Below are 27,444 nucleotides of genomic sequence, written 5' to 3'. Positions count from 1 at the left end.
GCACCACCAGCCACTGCGTTGTGACACATGGTTTTTAAAGCATTATTTACACACAATAGGGAACACCTCAGTCAAGCTTTGAAGCTTAGTTTAGGGTCTCTTGTGCATTAAGGAAATTAGTGACCACTCAAAAGTGGAATTCGTAGGAGCCATCATTTCATTAGAACATTAGAATCCATCCCAGGGGGACCCTGCCTTCACCCTTTCTTCACACACAGTTGATGAAGGGGGGAAAATGTATCTGTTGGAATTTATCATGAAATGGATGGAAATCTCACCTGGGGGCAAGTTGCCACTGAAAGGAATATACAGTCAAATCTTGACTAACTGGAATGCTTGGTAATGAGGCTTTTTTTTTTTTTTCTGATGAATTATATGACTTTCTTAATGAACAGTGGGGCCATGGAGGAAAGTTTTGTTTCATGGATGATGAGTGAATATCTTTGCTAGACTCCTGAGCCACTTTCCTGCCTGAAAGTCTTAAGGTAGAAGACATGATTGAATCTTTCCTTGGTTATCATTTATACTGATTGCTTGATGGCCTTTTCTGTGAAGATCAACTCTTATTGTTTGGTCCTCATAGATGTGGAAGTTGCAGGAGGATGGAGACTAAGTGTGACAATGCAAACTACCCTGGAAGAAAAACCATTTCACATTTCTGATGTGATTTTTTTTCTTTGTTTCTTTTTTGCTAAAAATGGAAGGGAGCAAGAGCATGCAGCTGAGGTTTCCAGTTAGCTAGATTCCAGTTAATCAGGCTTTACTGTAGATCATTCTTTAAAAAGCAAAATTTTTTAATTTTTTTGCAATATGAGCCCCTCCCCCTCCTAAACAGGAAGTGGGATATTTTAAATCAGCCTCAAAGTTTAAAGGATGTGAATGGCCATATAATCTGCTAAAAATGACGTCAATTTCTATTCTAAAAGCTAGGATCAGGAGAGCTTTTAGGAAAAAGTCTTCTTTTAGAAGGGGGAAGTGGGAGGGGTGAGGGAGATTGGATAAGGAGTTTAATTTTCCAAATGCATGTTGGGCAATCCACTCATGCATTTCTTTTTCCACCACTAGTCAAATGAGACAATCTTCCAGAACCCTCAGTTTTAGGTTCCTTCCATTGCAAACCTTTATAACCACATGTCACATTTCTGCTACATTCCAAAAAAGCGTTGCAGAACCTTGAGAACAGTTGAATGTTTTGTGATGTTGTGCATGCAAAATCTACACATTTCAACATTTCAGCCAGTGTACGGGTAGATCTTCCAAGGAGAAAAATTTGGGAGGGATGGGTCCAATTTGAGTAAGGCTTGAGCACTTCTTGCTGAAGAGCTCATTGCCTCTGTGTTGGGTGCAGTGGCAGCATCTATTGACAAAATTTGGCAACTGGTGGGCAGTAGAAAGGGAGAATCTCTGTCATATTCTCTAATTTATAGAATCCTTCCCTGGGCCAAATTACCTGTCTCTTTTATTTTGGAAAAAATCAAACCTTCGCATATGTGTTTCTCATCTCCCAAACTTACCCGCAGCCTTTTCTAAATCTGTAATTTTGACTCTTGGGGTTGGGGAAAAGGAAGTTCCCTGGGTGCCTCTTTCTTGAGGCTAGCCTCTGTCTCAAGGTACACTTTCTGGAAAATGTTGAAACGTTCATCAATAAAAGTTGCTGACAGTGAAGCTTTCACTGTAGTATGCCTGATTTTTAATGCATCAACAGTAACTCCTGCTAATATCATCTATGCTATGAGATGAATGCATTGGAGACGGTATTGATCTGTTCTGCATGCCACATGCTCATCCTGCCTATGAGCTTGGCAGGAATGAGCTTGTCAAGGCTTGAAGATGGGCCTTGGGAAATCAAAGCTTCAGGCAGGCAGGCAGCACCTACTTGTTACAGGGACACACACAAAGCCCGCAGAATTTTCCTAGGTCCGTCAAATTCTTTTCTGCTTCTTTCATGTCCTTATTGATTTGGTCCATCCCTTCCTCAATGCGTTCCAGTTGTTCTGATTAAACACAAGTATTTTATCCCCACAGAATGAAGCAGATGGAAAAGGACAAAGAAAAAAAAGACAAAACTTCAGACATTCACTTTGACATTAAAAAAGAAAAAAAAAAAAAGAAAGAAAACTGGACGCCACAGATTAGAGCTGGTACCCAGTACCTACTTGTTACAAGGACATATGAAAAGGCCACAGCATTTCCCTAAATCTTTTAAATTTTTCTCAGCCTCCTTCATGTCTTGGTTGATATGGTTCATGCCTTCTTCGACACGATCGAGTTGTTCTGGTTAGGACAAAGGGATGACAGTGTGGAATGAATTTTTTGGGGGTCTCCAACAGAACATGAGAAATGACTATGTGAAACAGAATTTGAAAGAGAGATATTACAATGCATTGTCCAAGAGGATGCATTGTTGAAGACTGCTACCGCTGCCCTACACAGGTATGGGTGGAAAGAAACAAACCAAACGATGCTCAAAATACTTTGTAATTCAAACATGATGGGATGGGGTGGAAGGCCTGTTTGATTCTGAGTGTCCAGGAAAACAGCACAGCATATTCGCTTACTCAGGCACCAGTGAAATCCAGGAGAAAAAAAACAGGGTGTTAGTTTATGTTTTAGGCATTCCAATTTAACGCTACTAAAGAAAGGATCTGCTTCAACTTTAAAATATCTCCATCTTTTGGTTTTTAAGCATCCTCAACCAGATAAGGGTAGAAAATAGAATCCATTTTCTTCTTTGGAGACAACAGCAGCAGCAGCAATCATAAGCAATGGGTATGGATCTCTTTTCTTCCCCTAGCAGTGGCAGTCTAGCCAGAGGTAGCCATGGTCTGCACTTGATTGTGCATATGTAATTCATAAAAGCTGTTTTTTAAAAAAGAGAGTAACATCCACACAGCAACATTGTAAGTCCTGGAACATTGCAATTCCTCTATCATCCTATGACTTAATTGCTATGAATGTTTTGGAAGGCATTTCACTTCTCTGCCCCCTGATTTCCAAGTCTATAATGGGGGTCATGCTCCAAGCCCAGGCAGAGAGCAGGGAGAATGAATGTCTCTTTGGAAGTAGGATTATGAATTGGAACATAGGACAATATGGTGTCACTGCTGCCAGCATAGCTGACCTTAGTGTATCTAAGACATAGATCAATAGTCATAAAAATGAATCATACTTCTAGGTTGCCAAGGTTACATACACCAACTTGATTAATTTTTTTGAATTGTGTCACCAAATTGAGATAACTACAAGTTCAATGAAAGGATTTTTAAAACAGCTTTTAAAAGACCATTAAAGGAAGGCAGCAATGGATGTCTTGGCTGTCTAATTACAAAACCTAATTACATTTCCATTCCTCTTTTCATCTGTATTTTCATGCATGCATGCCTGTGCCTCCTGGAATAAAGGCATGCCTAGAATACAACTGATAAGTACATTTCCAGCCTAAGGGCATACATTATCACTTAAACACAATTTCACATTAAGTTATACAGTGGAAATTGTGCTTCCAAAAAAACTAAGATACATTCACTAGTGACCCAAACTGCCAGACTGTGAATTTGGAAAATAAAAGCCTACTGTGTTTTCTTTCGTGAGGCTAAAGAACAGAATTCAGTTCATGAGGAATCTGCTATTTCTCTTATGCTTTTGAAATGACAGGTGAAAACAAAATTTCATTGTTTATCCAGCATTGAATACCTGGAGGAGATAATAAGGTAGTGCAGGAGAACTTTTGCCGAATAAATACAGGCACAGTGATGGCTTAAAAAAAAAAATCCGCAAATACAGCCGGGTGTGGTGGCTCATGCCTGTGATCCCAGCACTTTGGGAGGCCAAGGCAGGCAGATCACCAGAGGTCCAGAGTTTGAGACCAGCCTGGCTAACATGGTAAAACCGTGTTTCTACTAAAAATACAAAAAAAAATTTCTGGGCGTGGTGGCATGCACCTGTAATCCCAGCTACTTGGGAGGCTGAGGCAGGAGAATTGCTTGAACCTGGGAGGTGGATGTTGCAGTGAGCCGAGATTGCACTATTGCATTCCAGCTTGGGCAACAAGAGCGAAACTCCGTCCCAAAAATAAAAATTACAATTAAAAAAAATTTTTTAAAGGCTATATATATATATATATATATATGTATATGTATATGTATGTATGTGTGTGTATATATATATATATATATGGCAATCCCCTACATTCAAGAAGATTTTTTTCTTTTCTAAGGATTTCACTCCAGTTTCCTTTTAAGAATGCAATAAATTAGTCTGTAGATCAAGGTAAATATTCAAGTGGAGGGACTGGTGTGGGGAAAGGAACTCATCATCAGATGAAGAACCATTATATATACAGACAATAGGGATGCCAAATCCCAATCAAGTAATTGCTAATGGCCTCTGGGAGTGCAGGCTTGAGATGGATTGGAGGAGGCATCTGGACTCAGAAGGAGAGATGCTGCCCCCAGCTAATGACAGCTGAAATAAGCATAGATTATGGCGTGGGGACACATATGCAATTATTTGTCTTTCTTGAGGAGTTTCTCCTAAGTTACAAAGCAAGTTGATAATTTTTTTTTTTTTGGCCAAAATATTAACTCTCTGACAAGATATTAGGGACCCATCCACTGTGCTTCCAGAGATTAGGAGGTAACATATATATGTGAATTGGTGCACAGGTATTGGACCTATGAATTAGATAATTGATATTAAAAAGGGAAAAACAAACAGGCACGTCTAAATCCATATTTCAGAAAGCTGGGCTCTCCATCTGTTACCAGCTTAATTTGGCAAAGTTTTGACTAAAAGAGAAAACTCTGAAGCTGAATTTGATTCAGAAAACTATTCAGAAAATAGTTGATTCAGAACACTATTTTATAACTACCAATATCAGTTGAATATATATTTACATAAGAATTCTAAGTCAAACCTTTAATTTAAAAAATATTGTGGAGTCATTTTGTTGCAGAAATTCTAGCAATAATATTAATTTTTAGAGTGTACTGAGTTATGTTTGTGGAGATGTTTGGCATATTGGGACTTCATGGCACTTCAATGATTTCTGTGAAGATGCTTCTCAGGAAATGCTTATAAGCATCTCATTCTGGGATGAACAGCAGCATCTCTGAGGCTGATGCAACGCACCATCCAGTGTTGACTGCTTTTGATCTCCCTAAGCTTGTTTTCTGGCTCATTTCTGTTTATTCTTGGGGGCTGGGAGGAGAATAACATTTTGAGTAGGGAGGGGGTCTTCAGGTAGGTGACACTATATGTTGGGGCCAGAGCTTGGGCTTTCTTTTGCCATGATATTGGATCACTGGTTATTTGTGATAGATCCACCAATGACAGAATCCTCAAGGATCTATATTAATGTTTTCCATTAATATTTTTCCAATGACTGGTGAAAACAAAATTTCTACTAATCTCTCCTAAGTAAGCCAACATGGGGCCCTTAGTATTCTCAATCTAGTAAAAATCAGTAGAAGAATAGTAAGCATTAATACTATTAATCTAGTATGCAGTCTTCATGAGTATATCCAGTTACAAGATGCTGCCTCTATGAATTTCATTTTTCTTAGCATTTATGAACATATAGAAATTTATTTAAATTTAAATAGCCCTATGTGGCTATCATGACTAAGTACAGCCTTAGTCATTCATAACAGATATTGGTGAATGGACTTTAGCTAGAGAGATGGTTTTTCAGATGCCACCTTGTAGTGCCATGAACCTTTTAAGATAGCTGACTCTCCGGACAGGAATTTACTTTGTCTTTCTTCTGTCAGACAGTAATCAAATATTTCACTGTTTAGTTTGGAGCTGATCCCAGGAGATTTTCCCAAAAGTCACATCTTCAGCATCAAAACAGACATACAACTCAGCAAAGACCAGCAAAAGGAACAAGAGATATGCAGGTAAAAGCCCACATTAGTGCCAAGGTCATTTGGGGACTTCCCTTGGTGACAAATTTTCTAGAGGAATGAAAGTCCCAGGGCTCAGTACATTTCCAGGTCTGGTTGTCATGCTCAGTGCTCCTTGGTGTCTCCCGATACCTGGGTATAAAGCAAGAATCCCATAGGAAATTTCCTAGTGCAATCATTTAACTGGACAACCTGGAATGGCCTGGCCTGACCCAACAGTGGTTGAGATGGTTCTTTAGAAGAATGGCTGTTTCTTGAGGCTTCCGTGCTGCTGTGAGGTAGAAATAGTCAACACTTTTGGTGCTCACGCATAAACAAAATTAGTAGAGCATAAATGAAGAGAAATTTCAAAGCAGTTACTGATCTAAACAAGTAAAGGCAAAATTAAAATGCACTTATATGGCAGTTAAGATAGTTGTTGACATGCTCATCTGTCAATTAGAAAGGTCCTTCTGTGTCTCTACTGCCTAATTAAAAAAAAAAAAAAAGGTCCTAAGTTCCTATTATACTATAAATGAAATGTGTACCATTTAAGACCGGCCAGAAACCACCTACTTTCAGGGGTTTTACAGTTGCATGTTTCTCATCAGTGTCTATCTACTCACCACACATCTGGTAAAACCCAGTCTATCCTTGTTTAACTGAGGAATTCAGCATTTACTGTGGTATGGCCATAATTGAAATGTCTTAGCCGAGAACATTAACTGTCTCATGGGGAAATCTGTCAAACAGACATTCTATTCTGCTTTGTTTCTCGGAGAATAGTACATAGGTGATTCTGGAGATAATTTGTGCTAAAGAAGATATATTTTTGCATTTTTATGAAGATTTCAGCAAATTATATCTCTAGATTTTCTTCATCAAAGTACAATGCAATTTATCACTCATGTAAGCCTGTTATTCATGTTTTCTCTTTTTGCTTCCAGGTTTGTATATATTATTTTCCATGTCTTTATGTCACTGCTTTATTGTTCGGGGGGAAAAGGCTGTATTCTAAATCTTTCCTAAGTCTACCCTCCATTGTCATGTCTCTTTTTCCACCCACATGAAGTTACAAATTATCAACTTAAAAAATAAATAAGGTGAAACTGCTAATTATTTGAGTGTATATGTTTATTTATTTTTTAAATTTTTTTATTTTATTATTATTATACTTTAAGTTTTAGGGTACATGTGCACAATGTGCAGGTTAGTTACATATGTATACATGTGCCGTGCTGGTGTGTTGCACCCATTAACTCATCATTTAGCATTAGGTATATCTCCTAAAGCTATCCCTCCCCTCTCCCCCCACCCCACAAGAGTCCCCAGAGTGTGATGTTCCCCTTCCTGTGTCCATGTGTTCTCATTGTTCAATTCCCATCTATGAGTGAGAATATGCGGTGTTTGATTTTTTGGTCTTGCAATAGTTTACTGAGAATGATGATTTCCAATTTCATCCATGTCGCTACAAAGGACATGAATTCATCATTTTTTATGGCTGCATAGTATTCCATGGTGTATATGTGCCACATTTTCTTAATCCAGTCTATCATTGTTGGACATTTGGGTTGGTTCCAAGTCTTTGCTATTGTGAATAGTGCTGCAATAAACATACGTGTGCATGTGTCTTTATAGCAGCATGATTTATAGTCCTTTGGGTATATACCCAGTAATGGGATGGCTGGGTCAAATGGTATTGCTAGTTCTAGATCCCTGAGGAATCGCCACACTGACTTCCACAATGGTTGAACTAGTTTACAGTCCCACCAACAGTGTAAAAGTGTTCCTATTTCTCCACATCCTCTCCAGGACCTGTTGTTTCCTGACTTTTTAATGATCGCCATTCTAACTGGTGTGAGATGGTATCTCATTGTGGTTTTGATTTGCATTTCTCTGATAGCCAGTGATGGTGAGCATTTTTTCATGTGTTTTTAGGCTGCATAAATGTCTTCTTTTGAGAAGTGTCTGTTCATGTCCTTCACCCCCTTTTTGATGGGGTTATTTGTTTTTTTCTTGTAAATTTGTTTGAGTTCATTGTAGATTCTGGATATTAGCCCTTTGTCAGATGAGTAGGTTGCAAAAATTTTCTCCCATTTTGTAGGTTGCCTGTTCACTCTGATGGTAGTTTCTTTTGCTGTGCAGAAGCTCTTTAGTTTAATGAGATCCCATTTGTCAATTTTGGCTTTTGTTGCCATTGCTTTTGGTGTTTTAGACATGAAGTCCTTGCCCATGCCTATGTCCTGAATGGTAATGCCTAGGTTTGAGTGTATAGGTTTCAATTTTGCACCGGAAATCAGGTACCACTCTTCTATTGGGCACCTGTTGTTTAGTTATTTTTTTTTTAAAAGCAATGACTTGCTGCATCCTCAGTTTCAAAGCCTGGGACATTGTTACACAGATCCAGCCAACAAGTCACGTAATAATAACAAACCCATCGGGGGAGTTCTTAAGACTTCCATTGCTACTGCAATATCTTCAACATGGAACTCTAGTAGACTTTGTTATTTGTGTACAACTTTTGACAATTTGTATTGTGAAAATTGAAGGAAAAATGTTGGGGTTTATGTTCAACTTTTTTTTCAAACTTTTTTCTCCATTTTTTTGATCAATTGGTATATATTTATTGAAAAAGTTTAATACAAATAAATAATGTAAAACCGAAAGCCTTTATGTGACAGCCAGATGCCTCCAGCTGTGCACCTATGCAGGCTGCCACAGTGTTTACATTGAGGCCAGGCTCTTCCTGGGATGCTTCAAGCCAATGGCTGAGCACAATGGGCTACTAGTGCTAGAACATTTCTGCCCAACACAGGGCTCCTCTAATCAGCAATCTTTGCTCTCGGGCTCCCCATTGGCCTGGCCGAGGGCTTCTCAAGAGCAGTACCCATCTACTTTTATAGGCATCAAACCTGCTTCATAGTCTGAAGGCTGCCTCTGCCTGCTCCCGGCAGCTCTCCCCTTGACCTATCACAGACATTTCCCCAATAAATCTCTTTTGCTTCTAATTGCTTCCTGGCATTTGCTCCCCAGGGGACCCCAAATGAGGCATCTTCCTCCAGTCCCTTCTTGCTCCCACCCCAACTCCACAGAAGTCAGTAAATAAAGATCTACCTCATGTATTATATTGGTGGCAGAACAATTCTTTTATGGCCGTACCACAATTAATTGGGTTGGTCTCCCCACCGACAGATACTTAAGTTGTTTCTAGTCTTACACTATTATGAGTAAGCCACATGCATTTTACTTCATATAACTGTAAATGTATATCTGCACTGTAAAATTCTAGGAGTGGAGTGTCTTGGTCAAAGATGAGTGCCCTTTAAAATGTGAAGATATTTTCAAATTATTCTTTAAGACATTTATATCAGGTTACAGTGCCTAGCTGTGGAATAAGAGTTTCTGTTTTCCCAACATATTCACAACACTGGTTATTATCATTTTTTAAAATTTATGCCAGTCTGCTCTAAAAAGTGGTATGTTGTCGTTGTTGGTGATTAGAGCATGGTTTCATACATCTGTGATGACGTCTTATTTTACATCCATTTTTCTTTAGGTTGCTGCCCTTTTCTTTGATATGCAAGGGCTCTCTGAATTTTAGGAGAAGTGCCTTCTCTCTGTTATCTGTCAGGCATGTTCCCCCCCACAGCTTGAGATTTATGCTTAGAGTTCATTTAAGGTTTCCTGTGTTGTGAATACCTTGTACATTTTTATCTTTGCCATTAAAAAAAATAGTCATGACTCCAAAAAATTTTCTAATGCTTTTACAAAATATGAATAAAAAGAAAGAAACTTTGCAGAAATCTGTTTATTATGATAAGAATTCAGAACGGAATCAGGTAACTGACTTGTGGCTAGAATTATGTACAATCTCACCATAGGGCTAGATACATTGAGATGAAGAAAAATGATGGTATTACCCTTTTCAATTTCCATGTTAGGTATAGAGATGCTATATTAAAAGGCTGGCTCTCTGATTTTCCTTGCTTCTAGCATTTCTGTAATAATCTTTAAAACAGGCCAAATATTTCAATTGGTTCAACGTTGTATTTTCCAGATAATTTCCCTCAGGTTATATTCTGTGAAAAACAGCTCCCAGGTATTTAAGAAATACCCAAAACTACTAGATACTGAGTTGGGATGGTCAAAAGAAGTAGACAACATGATGTGCCATACGCTCATTCTATCTATGTATTGTTAGAAGAAAATCAAATTTATTGGGAAAGTTTAGGGGCAAAGATAATAAGAAAATTCTTATACTGTCCAAAATACTATCATTTAAAAAAAATGGCTTTTGCCTTCAAAATTCTGTTACCCCAACATATATAACAGAGATAGTGGTATCATTGATTCACTCATGAAGAAGGCCTCAACATTTCCATACATTTACCAATCTTTTCAACAGAGAAAGAGAAAAAGCAAGATGAAAAATCTAGAACCCTCACATTCGTGTACATGTGTAACACATGTCAAAGCGACCATCTGCGTATGCACAAATAATTTTAAAATGCACATTATTCAGAAGAGGAATTGTTCTTACTGAAGAAATCTGAACTTACCTCCTTGTTCATCCAACATAACCAAAGTCCTGATACCAGCATCTTTACTCTACATTCCAATAATGGTAGCAAAGTTGAAAAGGAGTTAGAGAGAGAAAAGAGAGAAAGAGAAATCAGTAAGGGGACAATTAGCCCTATAAATGGAAAATGAAGAAGGACCAAAAGAAAAAAGGGAGAAAGTATGACAAGAGCCCTGAGGGGTTATGGAGGGATAGAAGAATGGGCCAGCTGTGGACTTGATCTACCAGTGATGCTTTAGGCAGAATGAGGAAATGGAGCACTCTCTCCGTGGGGTAGGGCTGGGGTGGGGCCTGCATGAAATCGGAATACACATACCTCATATTATACTGTAATTTTATGTTTGGAAATAAACGTGTCTACAGTTTTTATAACACCAATCACAGAAAGCAAACCTTTGGAAATCTTCTAGTCTAAATTTTCTTCTTTGGCACGATCTATCAGAAAGTCTTCATCAGTGAAATTGGGGAGGGATGCCCCATGGGAAGATGTGCAAGAATCTTGGTGGTGGGCGTTGAGGTTTTCAGGTTCATCAGAAGAGAGCATGGCTTTACGAAGGTTGGGAAACACAGCTCAAAAGGAAACTCACTCTCTCTCCATTTTTCTATCTCTATGGAGAAGGTCTACAGTATTTAGAATGGGTTTGAGATGAGAAATAAGGGCTCTTAATTCTGAAATCTAACATTCTGCATAATAATCTAGTGTGAGAAAATAATTCCTTTACAAGCTTTACAGAAATTCTTCTGTGCCGGGGAAGTCTTTAAAAGGCATCCCTCATCTCCTTACTGTTCAAATAAACCAAATACCACCTGAACCATGGGCAGGAGTTGGTGGTCAGGACAGAAGGAACAAAGATATCTGTATCACTCATACTTAAGAATCCTCATTTCTAGAAAGCCTAATCAGTTAATGCCTTCCATTTTACAGGGCGACTGTTAATGGGTATAAAATGGCATTGCTTATAGTTTGGATGAATTGGTTTTTCAAGTAAAGCTCATGGTACCCCCAGAAGAAATTCTAAGCTAGGACCTCTCTCATGGTGCTTATTTTCCACTGATGTACTTTGAACTAAGAAAGAAAGAGAGAGATACTAGTGGAGGCCAACAAAGTGCTTTTAAAAAAATAGTATTTTAACAATTAAATTTCAGTAGTGCTTCTGAAAAATAAAATACTGAAAATGATTTCTGTGAGCTTTTATAAACTCACCATTTTAGAGAATGTGTGCAGTTAAATCTCCAGGACACAAAAGCCTACCTTGCCTTTGAGCACACTTTGATAGGCTTTAGTGGCAAAGTCAGGATGTAGTATGGACAGGGCTGGCCCAGGGTGGCCTCAGGAGTCCTTGACAGCACAGACTGTGGAGACAGACTCTGGGCTGGAATGCTGGTGATTTCATTCCCTAACTGTGGGGCCTCAGGCAAGTGTCCTGACTGTTGTGTGCCTCCATTCTCTCCTTTGTAAGACAGCAATGACAACAATTAATACCTCATTGAGGAAGTATGTGCGTTAAACAAATTAATATGTGGAATGTGCTAGAATGGAGTGTTTCTAAAATAAGTGTTTCTAAAATAAATATATTCAGAAAATGCATCTATAGCAGCCTATCTAGGCAAACTAAAAATATCATCATTATCGAGTATCTGAAGCTTCTAGACCACTACTTTTCAAACTGGAATGTGCATATGAATCCTCTGCACATGAATCATCTTGTAAAATGTAGATTCTGATTCAGTAGGGCTAGGGTAGAGCCTGGGCTTTTCATTTCTAACAAGCTCCCTGACATATTGAGCTGGTTCAGGGACATTGAGTAGCAAGATTCTAGACCACAAAAGACATTTCAAAATATTTTCTTTAAATGGGTTGTAAACAGGCTTTCGTCTGTACTAGCCTGTATTTTAATGATTTATTTGCTCTTTTCTGCATTCTTTCTCCATTTCTTGTGAGATGAAATTATAAAAGGCTATTCAAGCATAGGGATGTGACAATGCAGGTTCTGCTGAGGGCAGAGGCATCTCGGAGAGCACTTTCTCCTCGAGGGCCCAATCAGGCCACACATGAAATCTTCGCTCCATTCTACTGGGGACAGTGGATAGGAAAAAGGTTAGTGATTTTAGTTTGGTCAGTCCAGCCCTCATCTGTTTACACTTTCTTGATATTCTATTATACCCATTTATTTTTATGTGGAGCCCTGCAAGTATAATTGCACATTTGTCCAATTTGGTGCTGAATGTTTTAACACTAGAATGATTCACGCAACTAATTTGAGGGAGCAAGAGTTTTTTAGGTTGCCCCAGTTTGGGAGAACAGAAGCAGAGAGCACTGATGTGGGAGTCACGAACACTGGGTTGTGCTCTTAGCTCAGCCAGCAACCAGTCACGAGACCCTGGAAGAGACATCTGACCTTCCAGAATGTTTCTCCACGTTTAAGATAAGGATAGGGATGCCGAGTAAGATTGAAAAGATTGAGCGGTTGGTTAATCACTCACAGGCTCCTTTTTACTTTCCTTCCTTCCTTCCTTCCTTCCTTCCTTCCTTCCTTCCTTCCTTCCTTCCTTCCTTCCCTCCTTCCTCCCTAGTGTTTATTGAGCCTCTACTCTGCTCTAGGCACTAAGGATAACGGGTAGACAAATGCATGACCTCTCAAATGTGTTCCTTTGTATGTGAGACAATTAGGTCAGGTGGGCAGAACCAGGATCTGGGAGTCATTACTTCTGAATTCTAGATCTATCTTCATAATGCTAGTGCTCTAAGGTCACCTGTTCTGTGTCTCAGCTTCCCAGCTGTCAAATGGGGACAGTAACTGCTCCCTCATAATTTCTCACAGTAGTTATGAGAGTAAGATGAGCCTCAGAGGGTCCAGCCTCTCAAGGTTCACCTCTATGGGAAGCTGACGCCTCCGTGAGTTCAGGAAATAAGACATTGAGTAGAATCTCAATCCATTTAGAATGAGCTGCTTTGTTTCCTTAGATCCTTTTTTTTGGTGGAATTCTCAAAGAAAAATAATGATTGTAAGAGATGCTGGTGGAAGAGAAGTGTGATGTGTAAGAACTTACACTCTGAAATCAGGTAGACCTGGGTTTTAACTTCATCTCTGCCGTTTACACCTGTGTGTCTCAAGCAAGCTACTTAACCACTGTGTACCTCAAGTTCCTCTACAGTAAAACAGAGATCAAAGTAGTAGTAGAAGGAAGCTAACAAAGATTAAATTAGGTAATGTAAATTTGATGATGATGACAATGATAGCTCTAAGCAGAGTATCTGGCACATTTCACCTCGGTACATGTTAGAACTTGCGTTTGGCTCCACTCTTTTGCTGACAGCTTCTATCAAAAATAACTAGGTTGCTTTTGTGGGGAGCTAGAAGCTTAAGGAGATGGGCAGGGATAGAGACATGATTTCAGGGAGGCAGAATATTACTTTCTCTTATTCCTTAAATAGTATTATGTTTTAGTAGCTAGGAGTGTGAGGAGGTGGTTCTATTTTTATCTAAGCTCAATTCTTAGTTTCTGTTTGAGATTGCTGGGAAAATCGCCTACCTAAAAACAGGGGAGTTGAAGATACGAAGGATTACTTTTTCTTTTCCATTTCTTTCTGTTCTCTTTTATTTCTCTATTTTAATTTTTAAAAAAATTTTTCCAGATGAACTAAGACAATCTTTACAGAACGTTTCAAATCTTTCTTTTGCCATTCTGAGATGCTTTTCCCAAAGTCTAAAACATCTGAACTAAAACTAGAACACTCCAGGCACTATCTCCAAAAGACCCCACATCTGCATATCTGAAAAGGACTGCTTAACCTGATTTTTTTCATTTTTAGGGGAAAGTTTGGCATACACCACTTTAGAATGCTTATTCTCTTTGCATGGCCACAGTGTCTTGAAAGTCTTGAAAGATAAGTTGGCATAAAAAGAAGGATGCTAAAACATTCATGAAATATTAGTTGTGCAATAACCACTCCATGGAAGTTATGTGGTGTCTCTGAATTGGCCTGCCCTAAGGCTGTGGGGCTTTTCCTGAGCTTAATTTACATAGCCCAAGGCATTGATGTACAGACTCCATTTCCTGCATTTAGCATTAGCAGAGTTAACTTTTTTTCCTGGAATTAAATACTCCCTCCTCGAGGATACCTTAATGAGTCTCTTACCAGAATCAGTTGTTCCCTCCCCTATGCACCTAAGGCATATATGGCCTTGAATTTGCAGAGCTAGTTACATATCTGTTTCCCAGCAAGATACCAATTTACATCTCCCTTCCTATCCCCGGAGTTAGGCATTCTGTGAATATTTGTTGAAATGCATTCACCAAAAGAGAGTTCCTAACTCCAGGCTGAGAACCAAGTGCTACATGATTTCTAACCTTTTTACCTATCTGTGGCATTCATTTTTTCTGAACTTTCTCCACTCACCTCTGTGTAGTTTTACACTACCCTTGATATGCTGATAATGATGACTATTAAAAAGCAAGGCCCCACCCCTAACCACGGCTACACCCTGGAGTCTGTTAAGGATGGTGTAAATTTGTATATTCCGCTGAAAGAGAGATTGTTTGCCTTAGGGAGACTTCACAAGTTTAGTAACCTTTCCTGTCTTTGAGACTGAATTTCAATAAGGATTCAGCTCAATTCAGATTATATGGCACTGTCAAACCTTGGGATCATGAGTAAGATCCTGGTACTTCAATCCTCAGGTTTTCCAAATGATTTCTGTCCTTGATGAATATTTAATGCAGATTCTCTTTAGAGAACGTCCTTTTTGATTGAAAAGCAGAATATCATCTAAACAGCAAATGTCCTAGACATCAGGATGTTTGACCATAAATAGAAAATAACCCAGGAGGAAGTAAGAGCAAATCAATCTACTCTAATAACACTTTGCTCACAATTTCCTAAGCATGGAAAGTCTAATAGCCTCCTCTCATTTATTAGAGGCAGGAGATAGCTTCCATCTCTTTTGCTCCTTGTTCTAAGATATAGCTGCATGCTTGATTGAAAAATGCTTTAGGAGAAACAAAAACATATGATTCGAGAATCCTACTTCAATCAATAAGCTTTTGAGAGATTTTCCCCTAGAATAAATTAGAGCAGATACTCATTTTTGAAGACTGGCCGACGTGGCTTGCAGTTTAAGACGATACATGAAAAAGTGACCATGTCTCAGACTCTGATGTGTAAGGGATCAGTTCAAGGTGTGCGTTCTGATTCATTTGTTTTGCTCCTTTCCACAGTCTAGGCAGCATTTCAGCATCGCACAGGCAGGCAAATTAGTGACGGTTCTGATATTTCGGAAACTTATATCAGATGTGCACACACATAACCAAAAAAAGAAAAATGGGATTGGAGGCTATGGTTGAAAGCCATAAGGATGTATTATGATAATAATGTAATAATATACAATCAAATAAATATCTCGGTTGATTTCTAGGCTCCCTTCAGGTTAGCTTCAGAGCTCATGTAGGCATATTACTAAGATGGGCTTCTTTCATTTTTCTTCCTCCTGAAAACTAGAGAGAGTAAGTCCATGCTAAGAGTCTTGCCTGTACTCCTAGATTTAGAATATCTACCTCCTTCTTCATCCTCAAGTATTTCTGCATGAGCAGCAGCATTCCCTGGACAGTGCAGATAAAATATTGCTCTTCACTTAGACAGAACGCTGCTTCCCTGTACTGAGGACCTGCTTTGCTAGGGCTGCCTTCCGGTGTGGCCCATTTGTGCCACATTGCAGGCTCGAATTATCATTTTGGGGGATAACAGATTTTGTTACGTTCGCCCCACCCTCCCACCCCCCGCCCCACCCACTTCCCCGGCTTCCTAGGGAGTGCATGCTTGCCACCTCCTTCCCACTCCTCCAGTGGCAATTCACATTTAGCCATATCTCATTTCTAGGTGAGAAGCTGAAGCTACAGAAATAAGAGAAGGAGGACATTGGCTCCTAGAGTGTGAGAGGCGGCTGCCCTTCCTTTTATCCTTTGTAAAATTTATCTTTTCTTCCCTTTCAAGTTGTTGCATATGAAATTTATGATAGCATGAGGGGAGTAGGCTCATTTAATCATTCTGCCAGAGAAAGCCCAAGATCTCTAAAAGCGATAATCACACATGAATTTATATACTGATAAGCAGTTCAAAGCACAGCTAAAACAGCATCTCGCTGAATAAAAACTATTAGGCTTGTTTTATTAGGTTAAGATAAGTATAGTCCAACCCATTCTTTCTCCACTTCATCTCTCCCGTTGGGCAAGTTCAATTAATCCATTTATTTTGCCTGGCCGACTGCTGCTCTACCAAATTGGAATGAGTGAGGTTTATGATTGCAAGTGCCCTTTTGATTCCATTATTGCTATTTGCCCCATTTTACCCATTTAAAAATAGTTTGGGATTCATTAACCCTGCCTCGCAAATGGATGCTCAATCCAGGCAGGAATATAAAAAAGCTTCTGTATTTATATTATTGGACTTAATATTTCCCTTTGTTAAAGGGCTTTCCTATTTTTTCATAAATTTTAGTGCTTGACTTTAAATAGAACAATTTCTAAAAATGATACACCTATATGCGTACATATTTTTAAAAGTCATATATGTGGCTAAAGTTAGAACAGAATCTCAAGATTAGATGTAATTTATAGGCACCAAAATAATTACAAATAAAGTTTTATGTAGATAATTCCTTCATATATTAAAAATTGCTCTAATTTGCTTAAAGTGATACAATCTTCTGTGATTTCTTGAGAGCACAGACTTGGAAATTCTATTATTCTCTGCTTCCCAGACCAGACTACAGAGGTGGCTTGGGCTGGGAAGGAGGGTGAAGGTGTCTTCATGGCTATCTGGCAACTTAAATACAGCATCTCCCTCATTCTGTGCCTTTCTGATAGGCTACATCCACACTGGAATCTAGGGCATCATGGCCCAAGGAAACATCATAGCAACTAGGAAAGGATGTATCAGCATAAGGGATTTGTTCCTTTATCTTAAAATACTGTCACTTCTTACCTCTTCAACCAGTTGCAGCATACGACGGGTGCTTTCCAGCGACTAAGATTTAAAAAACAAACAAACATAAACTTTATGAGTGCAGGATCCAGAGATCTTGGAAAATCAGAAATACTTTATTTACTTGAGAAACACAAAGGGTCTCTGTCACATATTCTTTTCAGTTGGCAAGTGAAACAAAAAATGTCATTACATTTTCAAACTCTTTCCTATCAGGCTTTTTACATGATCAGATTCCCTAAAGCAATTACATTAAAGCTTATCTTCAGAAAATAAAAACCATATGAAGCTGATCTTGATATCAAAGACAAAGTAATCTGGAGAAGATAATTTTGCATGCTCAGAATGCATGAAAAATTATCTCAATTACTCAGAGGACTAATTTGGCCTCCCTGGGCCAGGAACATTAAATTTTAAACACAAACATAATTTTTCATGAATCGAGATGAATATAACATCAAGTTTCTTACAAAGCTCCTAGAAACACAATTGGAAGTTCTTATCAATACAAATTAAGTTGTCGCCTTAGGGTGAAAAAAATCAAGCATGTTTGAAATGACCAGCCTATAGGAGAGAGCTATAATAATTATCTTCATCCTTAGATAAGAAAAAATGAGACGGAAAGGCTGAGCTCTGCAATGGTCCCCCGGGCACTGCGTTGTCACTTTTTTCTCAGTTCTTTTGAAACGACTAGAATCCAACAACCAGTGTGATTTCTCAAAGCTTTGCTTTTAACTGACAAACTTATTTTGAACAAGATTCTGCAGGAACCTGAAGGATGTTAACTTCCCTGGAAGAGCTGTCAGCCAGCTGCTTTTTGAAATAGAATGGCTGCAAGCAGCAGTCTGCTGATAAAGGTTTAACTACCAGCTCTCTGGGAAAAATATACAAATACATACATGTATTCAAGTTTATTATTTTACTGATATAAAGGATGAATAGCACAAAATTTATAAATAATAATAAAATATACAATACTCTCTTTATTGTAAATTTCGCATAGCCAATTGATTCTCACAGAAAGCTTTTACTGATTTTTGCTGAACTTTTGTGTCTACAGCTAACCATGTGATGAACCAGAGTAGTTCTGACATGAATGTTGGTTGGATATTTTCATTTATATTAATGAGTAAGAAGAAAATTAAACAATGAAGGCATGTGTTGGAATTGTACTCATTTGTGAATGACAAAAAGGATTTCTTTGCCTTAGAGAATCATAATTTTCAAATACTGGAAGATTTCCTCTTTTTGTGTTATTCATAGTATAATGGCTGCAGACATACATACTTTTAACTTTAATCTGCATTATTAATATTTTCTCTACTTTTTAAAGTCTAGACAATCAGCAAAACAATAAGTCAAGTCCTGATCTGCAGTATTTGCAGATTCTTGGGTGATAAATACTCTTACTCTGTCTGATTTTTAAATTTTTAAATATTTTTAGAGATGGGAGTCTCTCTATGTTGCTCAGGCTGGTCATGAACTCTTGGCCTACGCGATCCTCCTGCCTCAGCCTCCCAAGTAGCCGAGATCACAGGTGAGAGCCGCTGTGCCCAGCTCTGCCTGATTTTAAGCTACAACTTCATATTACTGATCATGAAGTTGGAAAGATACATGGTAACACATTATTATACCTTATTTCCACCCTACAGATAAAATGGATGAATCTCAAGATCATGGATAATAGTAAAATGTAGCAAAATAATTAGGAAGTGATGAAGTTTGAGTGTTTATTACTTTTGATTTTAATAGAATCTATCTAATTGTCAGTTTATGTAATTCAGTTTAAATAATGGCTGCATTTAGCAACCAGCTTGCAAAGTTCCTGAAAATGTTAACAATCTGTTCTCAGAACTGAGCCTTCTCCAGCATAGCACTGAATTAAGGCACCCAAAGACATTGCTTTCTTTTCTTAGAGGACCTTGACTTCTCAAGGTTTCTGGAAATTGAGAGTTAGGGCCAAGACAGTAATTTGTATGCAGCTTCTATAATCAACTTATTCTGGTCCACAGAAGCCTTAGGTGTACAGAAAATCAAAGTCATATTACTTTTTCTAAAAGAAATTGAGACATTGAAAGAAAGGCTTTCCCTACCTGAACCTGAATCAGACAAACCACTCAGGCCTTCATCTTTTGCCTCCCTTCCTAGGTCTCCACTCCTTACCTCATCAGCCAACTGGTCAGCCCTTCGCTGCATCTCCTCCAGCTCATTGCGCATGTCTGCGTCTTCGGCCATGGTAGCGGTGGGGAGTGGCTAGGCGCCTGGGCTGGGGGGTCAGTGACGGGTTTGGCTCTGGACCTGGGAAGAGGTAGATTTGAAAATATGAGAGCTTATCTATGTTCATGTGGGTGTGTGCAAAGACCAGAAAATCTAAATGGCCCATACTCAGTCCACATGACTCAGTTTTCTGATCTGAAAGCCATACTCCAGACAGGGGTCAACAGAATTGTGCTGTTTCTCCGAAAGATGCCACAAATACATACTTGCCAATTCTGCCATGGAGATAGACACCTATCTACCGATGAAATATTTTTAAAGAGACAAACTACCCAAGGGTTGGGAATGATGAGGTTGGAGGGATGTGGTTTGGGGTTAGTGTACTTTTATCATCACATTTATTTATTTATTTATTTATTTATTTTAATAGCTCTATTAAGGTATAACAGATATACAGTCCACCCCACATGTTTGAAGTGTACAATTTGAGAAGTTTTGACATATGTATACACCCAGGAAACCATGACTGCAATCAAAACAATGAACATAGCCATTACTCCTCCAAATTTCCTACCCACCCACTGGCTCCTGCCCTATCCCACATGTCTATGCCCAGAAAACTGCTGATCTACTTTCTTTTTTTTATTTTTTTGAGACAGAGTCTCGCTCTGTCGCCCAGGCTGGAGTGCAGTGGCGTGATCTCAGCTCACTGTAAGCTCTGCCTCCCGGGTTCACGCCATTCTCCTGCCTCAGCCTCCCGAGTAGCTGGGACTACAGGTGCCTACCACCACGCCTGGCTAATTTTTTGTATTTTTAGTAGAGACGGGGTTTCACTGTGTTAGCCAGGATGGTCTCGATCTCCTGACCTTGTGATCCGCCTGCCTTGGCCTCCCAAAGTGCTGGCATTACAGGCGTGAGCCACCGCACCCAGCCTGATCTACTTTCTGTCACTATACATTAGTTTGCATTTCCTATAATTTTATATAAATAAAAATCACATAGTGTGTACTACTTTTTGTCTGCCTTCTTTCACTTAGCATAATTATTTTGAGATTTATCTATGTTGCAGCATGTATTAATAGTTCATTCAATTTTTGTTGTTGAATAGTGTTCCATTGTGTTTAGAAGCATGTGGAAGCCAAAGGTAGAAAATCTTTCATCTATTTCAGTCATCATCAGAGGTTGCCAAAAGGGCTTGTGTGAGGGTGAGCTGCTATCACTCCAGAGGGTGGGTCCTTGGTCCTGAAAGGTGACCAGTCCATTTCTTGGCTACTCTCTTGAAATCCCACATGGTACAAATGACAGGTACAAGGACTGGGTCCATTCCAGAGAGAGCCCTCCTTCCTCCTTCCTTCTCAAATATTTATTGAGCACCTGTAATATGCCAGGCAGTGTTAGGCATTAGGGATACAATGATGGACAAGATAGGCAAATTCCCTGCCTTTACAGAATTCAGTCTAATTGGGAAGATGCAAGCAAAAGAGGGAATTAGATGATTCAGGATGATAATTACACTAGGGGACATGTCTGGTATCATGGGTGCCCATGGGTTTGCAACAGGCCTTTCTGAGGAAGCCATGTCCCCAGGCCATCGAAGGGAAGGGGGCAAACGGCCCGATGGGGTAGGTATCTGATAGAATGAAAAATTCTCTGTGAGTAGCACATTTGAAGAAGGCATGGGCTCTTGTCTTGTAGCTGAGATGGTCAACTGTGCACTTTATCCTCACTGTTGCATGGTAGAGCATGATCTCTGGGAAATGGCTGTGCAGCCAGGAATTACATTTCTAATTTCCATTGCAAGGAAGTGGTGCTCTGTGGCTAGAGACAGTCCATTAGTGGTAGTAGAACAGTGTGTGTCCCTGTCAGTCTAAGGCAGTTCAGAAGCAGGTATTCTCCTCCCTCTCTTTCTCCTTCTGCCAGAAAAACAGTCTTAAAGGATGGCTAAGCCATGAGACCATGAGACAGAAGGAACTTGGGCTCTCCATATCCCTGCATGGAGAAAAATGACTCCTGGACAGTAACACCTGAACTCTTACTTGAGCACAATATATTTCTATTATGCTATGGAAAATGTGAGGGTTGTTTTGTTATAGCAGCCTGTGTTACACTAACTAGTAAATGTCTGAAGAAACTTAAAACGAAACAAAAACATTGCATATGAGCATGATTTCCTAACCAAAAAACATATTTGTGTTTGTCCTTCTATTGAAAACTGAAGCTGGGAAAGGAAATTAGATTTGGGGCCTTGGGGCACTACCATGTTTATTATTATTATTATTTGCATGAGAATGAGAATCACTTTTTGGAAAAATAAAAATGAAAATTCTGTATGAAAAAAAAATCAGGAACATACTCATTGGGAGGCAAGGGAACAAAAGTTCCCAGAGGCAGGTCCTAGATCTGATCCTGGGGGAGGAGGCTCTGCCATCTTGCCTTCCAGGTCCACGATTCTATTGCTTTCTCAACAAGGATGGAATTTTAGTACATATTAATATCACTTTCCAAATTTATTGCTCTTGTGAAAAAAAAGAAATCATACTCTTTAGGGTTCTTAGGAGGAATCCTAAAGTGAAACTTCTCTGGAGATAACAGGTTTCACCGTTCTCTACCCAGTGATTGCCAGGCAAAGCAACAAATATGGAATCTGAGTAAAAAAAGAAATAACAAAACTTCAGGGTTGCCTTATTCTACCACTGGCATTAAACAAATAATGGAGTAAGTTTCTGTGAGGTTAGCTTTATGGGCAGTCATTTTATAACTGACAGAGCATCTTACGATGAGCCTGCTAATTTTCGAATGCCTGTTCTGGCCACTAGAACATGTGCTCGTGAGATGATGTAGAGATGTGAACACTGTGTTTTATTTAAATACATGAGACTTTATTTCCATGTCTCCATTTTAGAAATTAGGATCTAGAAAACAGACACTGGAAGGAATTTACACCAAGTCACTCCAGAATCTTAAGACGCACAAAAATGAAATTTCAGTATTCCCAAGTGACTGGGGATCTACCCTCCAGAATAAAGCAGTGGACCCGTGGGGAAGTTGAGTAGACTATGGACCATAGTTTAGTGGAGTGGGTGGATAAAGGCATTGATGTCAGAAAGACCCAGCCGGACCGCTGGCTCTGGCGCTCAGAAGCTGGGTGAGTCTGGGTAAGTTCATCACCATCTCTGAGCTTTAGTTTTCTCAACAGGACAAAGAATACCAATCTCATGGGGTTGTTGAGGGGAATAAATTACAGAAAAGTTCTGGCCAACATTTTTTTAAAAAAGGATGTGGAGCTTAATATTCAGAAAGCCTCACTAATTCAGGACAGCCCTACACCCTTGGCTAAGAGTGGAACAAACCCGGTATTTGTTAAGCAGCTTTCCTCTACTAACGGCTAGGCACAAGGCATGTTGCTGTGGTGCTGAGCACCCATGGAAGCTTGAAACCAGGGAAACCAGCAGAGTGCCTGAGCCTCCAGTCTCCAAGCAGCACCTCTCACAGGAGTACCACGAGGAGACAAACAAGAGTGCCTTCTGGCCCCACGCTCCATCTTTATATTTTGCTGCTGGGTTCCTGGGGGGGAAGTGTGTATCTTCGGCCTAAGCAAGCCATTGACCTTTCCTTTTCACAGGCCAGTTTATTAGAAGGCAGGGGTCCATGTGCTTTCAGACTTGTAGTGCTATTGCTCTGTCCCACTCCTTCAGGTCTATTTGCTGATGAATGTTTCTGTGCATGCTCTCTCTCTTCTCTCTCTCGCTCTCTCTCTCTCTCACACACATACTCAAGTTTCCTGTGTTTCCTTGGCAATCTCCTCTCAAAGTTGTTATTCTCAGCATGTGAAGAACAGCTGTAGGGCGCCCTGGCTCCAAGCTGACAGCAGCCTATCCAGGCCTGGCTGATGGGCAGCTGGTGCGATGGCGGAGAAGCCATGTGGCAGATACCCTTGGTTTCATCACTTTCACAGTTCTCCCAGGAGCTCCCACACCTTTGTCCTGCTCTAAAACATGGAGATACGTCTGTGATTTGGGAGGAGGGCTGATGAATCCAGTGGATCTCAAACACACAGCATTTCAAAGCTGAAAAAGCAATTCCCCCTCTCCTAATAAGAACGGCTGGAGAGTGGGCGCTGAGTGTACCTCCAGATCTTCTGTTGGGATGTTTACTGCTAGTGTTTAATAAATTGTTCCTATAAACCCCAAACTCATGCATGTTAGCATTCTAAAAGACAGCAGCTGAAGAGGCATAAGGATGTTTATTAATAGTAATTTCAGTAGCTGAAAGGACGTTAGTAGTGAAGTGGCATTTATGATCAAGGCAGCCTGTAATACATCCCTCATATTAGCACATTAAACTGCCATCTTGTGTGTTGCAGAGCAGGTAGAAAGAGGAAACTAGGAAGCAGAGGAAATTAGGAAGAAAAGCCACTCAAAACTATTCCCCGAGGCTCTGATTGTAAGACAAACTCCCAGTCTATTAAAAGCCTAACAGTATCTAACTAATTATCTCAAATCACCAGTGCTTATTAGCAAAGGGTCTGACCCCTAGTAAGGGTTCAGTTCATGTTAACTGACATGGATGAACTGTTCGGACACTTCCATGTAGCATTCAGTGTTCCCAAATCAGCACTTTACAAGGTGTGGTCCAGGGCAGAGCTTCTGAAACTTCCCCCAGAGTCAGAATATGCAGAAACCTTGTTAAAATGGATTGCTGGGCCCCACCCTCAGGGATTCTAATTCAGTTGGTCTGAAATGGGGTCACTGATTCTGCATTTCTTTCTTTCTTTCTTTTTGAGACAGAGTTTCACTCTGTCACCTTGGCTGGAGTGCAGTGGTGCCATCTCAGCTCACTGCAACCTCTGCCTCCCGGTTCAAGAGATTCTGCTGCCTCAGCCTCCCAAGCAGCTGGGATTACAGGTGCATGCCACCACGCCCAGCTAATTTTTTTGTATTTTTAGTAGAGATAGGGTTTCACCATGTTGGCCAGGCTGGTCTCGAACTCCTCACCTCAAGAGATCCACCTGCCTTGGCCTCCCAAAGTGCTGGTATTACAGGCGTGAGCCACCGTGGCCAGCTGATTCTGCATTTCCAGCCAGCCTTCAGGTGATGCTGACGCTGCTGGTTCACAGAGCACACGTTGAGTAGCTCTGGTCTGTAGGACCTTCTCTCCTGGAATGTTCATGAGCATCACCAGGTGGGGTGGTGGGAGTCCTATAGTTTTTTCTTCTTGTTGTTTTTGAGATAGAGTTTCGCTCTTGTTGCCCAGGCTGGAGTGCAATGGCATGATCTTGGCTCACCACAACCTCTGCCTCCCAGATTTCAAGCAATTCTCCTCCCTTGGCCTCCCAAGTAGCTGGGATTACAGACATGCACCACCACGCCAGGCTAATTTTGTATTTTTAGTAGAGACGGGGTTTCTCCATGTTGGTCAGGCTGGTTTCGAACCCCTGACCTCAGGTGATCCGCCCGCCTCAGCCTCCCAAAGTGCTGGGATGACAGGCGTAAGCCACCATGCTGGGCTGGGGTCCTATAGTTATATAGAGTGGGAAACAAGGGGCAGGCTACATTAACCAGGGGCTTTGGGGAAGTTAGGGCCCACGGGCCAAATCCAGCTGTTTTTGTATTGGCCTTGAGCTGAGGATGGTTTTTACATTTTTAAAATGATTTAAAAGACTCAGAGAAAAAATTTTGTGACATGTGAAAATTATATGAAATTCAAATTTTAGGGTCCATAAATAAAGTTTTACTGGAGCACACACACATCCATTTGTTTATCTGTTGTCAATGGCTCCTTTCATGCTACAACAACAGAGTTGAGTGGAAAGACTATATGCCCCCAAAAGCTGAAAATAGTTACTACCTGGTTCTATGCAGAAAATATTTGCAGATCCTTAGCCTAAAAAGAATTAAGCAAAAATTCTGAAATTTTTCAAAATCAATATTAATATCCCCAGAGCATTATACATTTCCTATAGACACACATGGTATATTTTTTCTGTTCATATGTGTCTGTAAAATCCCCTTTTCATGGAGCTTCTAAGGTGGGGTTAGTGTTTTCTGGAACATAGTTTATTTTTAATTTTTTATTTTTAAGATGGAGCCTTGCTCTGTCGCCCAGGTGGGAGTGCGGTGGCACAATCTTGGCTCACTGCAACCTCCACCTCCCGGGTTCAAGTGCAACCTCAGCCTCCAGAGTAACTGGGAGTACAGGCATGCACACCATGTCTGGCTAGTTTTGTATTTTTAGTAGAGATGGGATTTCACCATGTTGGCCAGGCTGGTCTCGAACCCCTGACCTCAAGTGATCCACCTGCCCTGACCTCCCAAAGTGCTGGGATTACAGGCGTGAGACACTGCGCTGGACTTCTGGAACATATTTTAAAACAATGCATGAAGTAAAATACAAGATGTAAAAACAAATTTGCCTTTGATCGACTATTCCTACAGGGTTTTAGGATTGCAAATCAGATTTAATCTAAATGATTGATTGCAAGGTTATAGGGTGCCCTCGTGGCCCTCAAAACAATTTCTAACTTCTGCAACCAGTTGTGGACAAATGTTCCCAGCCCCAGCAGTAGTGGTGGGAGACAGAAACATCTGAGACAGATGTTTAGCATCAGAAACGGAAACATCCGAGGGTCTGTCACTGTCGAGATACTTGCTTCACAGTGGGCAGGCTGCAGTTATTCTTCAGTGTCAAGGGTAATTTGAAAAGCTCTTTATTCTTTAATGCTACACTTAAGTCTATCTGAAACCTTAATCACATGAGGGGCAAATGGACTCCACAGAAAACTGTTCTTCCCTGTCAAGGGGCTTACTTAGTTAGGTGCCTTAGGGTAAAAATGCGTTCCTGCTGAAGACTCTGAACTGAAATATGAGTTTAGGGCCCAGGAAGAGAGGTGAGTGTGGATAGAGCAGGGTGTGCTTTTTGATATACAAAGTGAATAGAGACATGGCTATTACGCTGGGGACATGGGTCATTAGTCCAAGTGCCAAAGGACAGGAAATGTCTCAGGAAAGGCATAAGGAAAGTATACCCTGATCTAATATATTTCTTTCTGTTCCTCTTTTAATAAATAAACCAAACTAACAAATATGTATAAATCAACACCCATCAGCTGAATTATCACAGAGAGCCAAAACCTACATCTTGATGTCTCGCCACACTGTTCATCATTTGTATGAAGCTTCTGCAGGATGGATCCTTCTCTTCCTGCAGACCCTGCCTGTTTTCTGGTGGAGGTACACCTTCAAATTCAACAAATGTTTATGAAAACTCACTATATTCAACAAAGCCCAAAGAAGAAAAAAAGGATTTTATAAACCAAGTGGGACAACTCTCCTTATCTATTAATAATAATCATATTAACTAACACTTACGGAGGGCTTGCCCTTTGTTGGGCACTATTTTAAGTGCTTTTCATATAAAATATACCTTTACACAAACTTTCAGTGACACACGCTGTGCATACTATTCCTATCCCCACTTTGAGATTATGAAGCAGGCTTAGCGGTAACTATTAAGATTAGGCTAAATGTTAGATCAAGAGTTTGGGTGATTTAAAAAATATATTTTCAAAGCATATTTATTCTCAAAGCAAAGTGTGTAGCTATTTCATGTTTTAATTAAAAACTGGAGACTATTGGCCGGGCACGGTGGCTCATGCCTATAATCCCAGCACTTTGGGAGGCCGAGGCGGGCAGATCACAAGGTCAAGAGCTAGAGACCATCCTGGCCAACAGGGTGAAACCCCGCTTCTACTAAAAATACAAAAATTAGCTGGGTGTGGTGGC

The 27,444-nt window shown here is 40.0% G+C and overlaps 1 protein-coding gene across 4 annotated transcripts in view; it reads right to left on the bottom strand.

Annotated features, from left to right (window-relative positions):
* Positions 1 to 27,444, bottom strand: part of SNAP25 (synaptosome associated protein 25) — an 88,590-nt gene that overhangs the window by 12,220 nt on the left and 48,926 nt on the right. For 2 of the 4 annotated variants that reach the window (XM_009436635.4, XM_009436636.4), the window contains exons 2-5: positions 19,610 to 19,744; positions 17,447 to 17,488; positions 10,445 to 10,493; positions 2,157 to 2,274 (exon numbers count right to left, since the gene is read on the bottom strand). In XM_009436635.4, coding sequence (XP_009434910.1) covers positions 2,157 to 2,274; positions 10,445 to 10,493; positions 17,447 to 17,488; positions 19,610 to 19,681 — 281 coding nt within the window. In that variant the 5' untranslated portion in view covers positions 19,682 to 19,744. 4 annotated transcript variants of the gene reach the window in all.

This window comes from Pan troglodytes, chromosome 21 (genome assembly GCF_028858775.2).
Source record: "Pan troglodytes isolate AG18354 chromosome 21, NHGRI_mPanTro3-v2.0_pri, whole genome shotgun sequence".
Taxonomy (NCBI): Eukaryota; Metazoa; Chordata; class Mammalia; order Primates; family Hominidae; genus Pan; species Pan troglodytes.
This window is presented reverse-complemented; position numbering and strand designations above follow the sequence as displayed.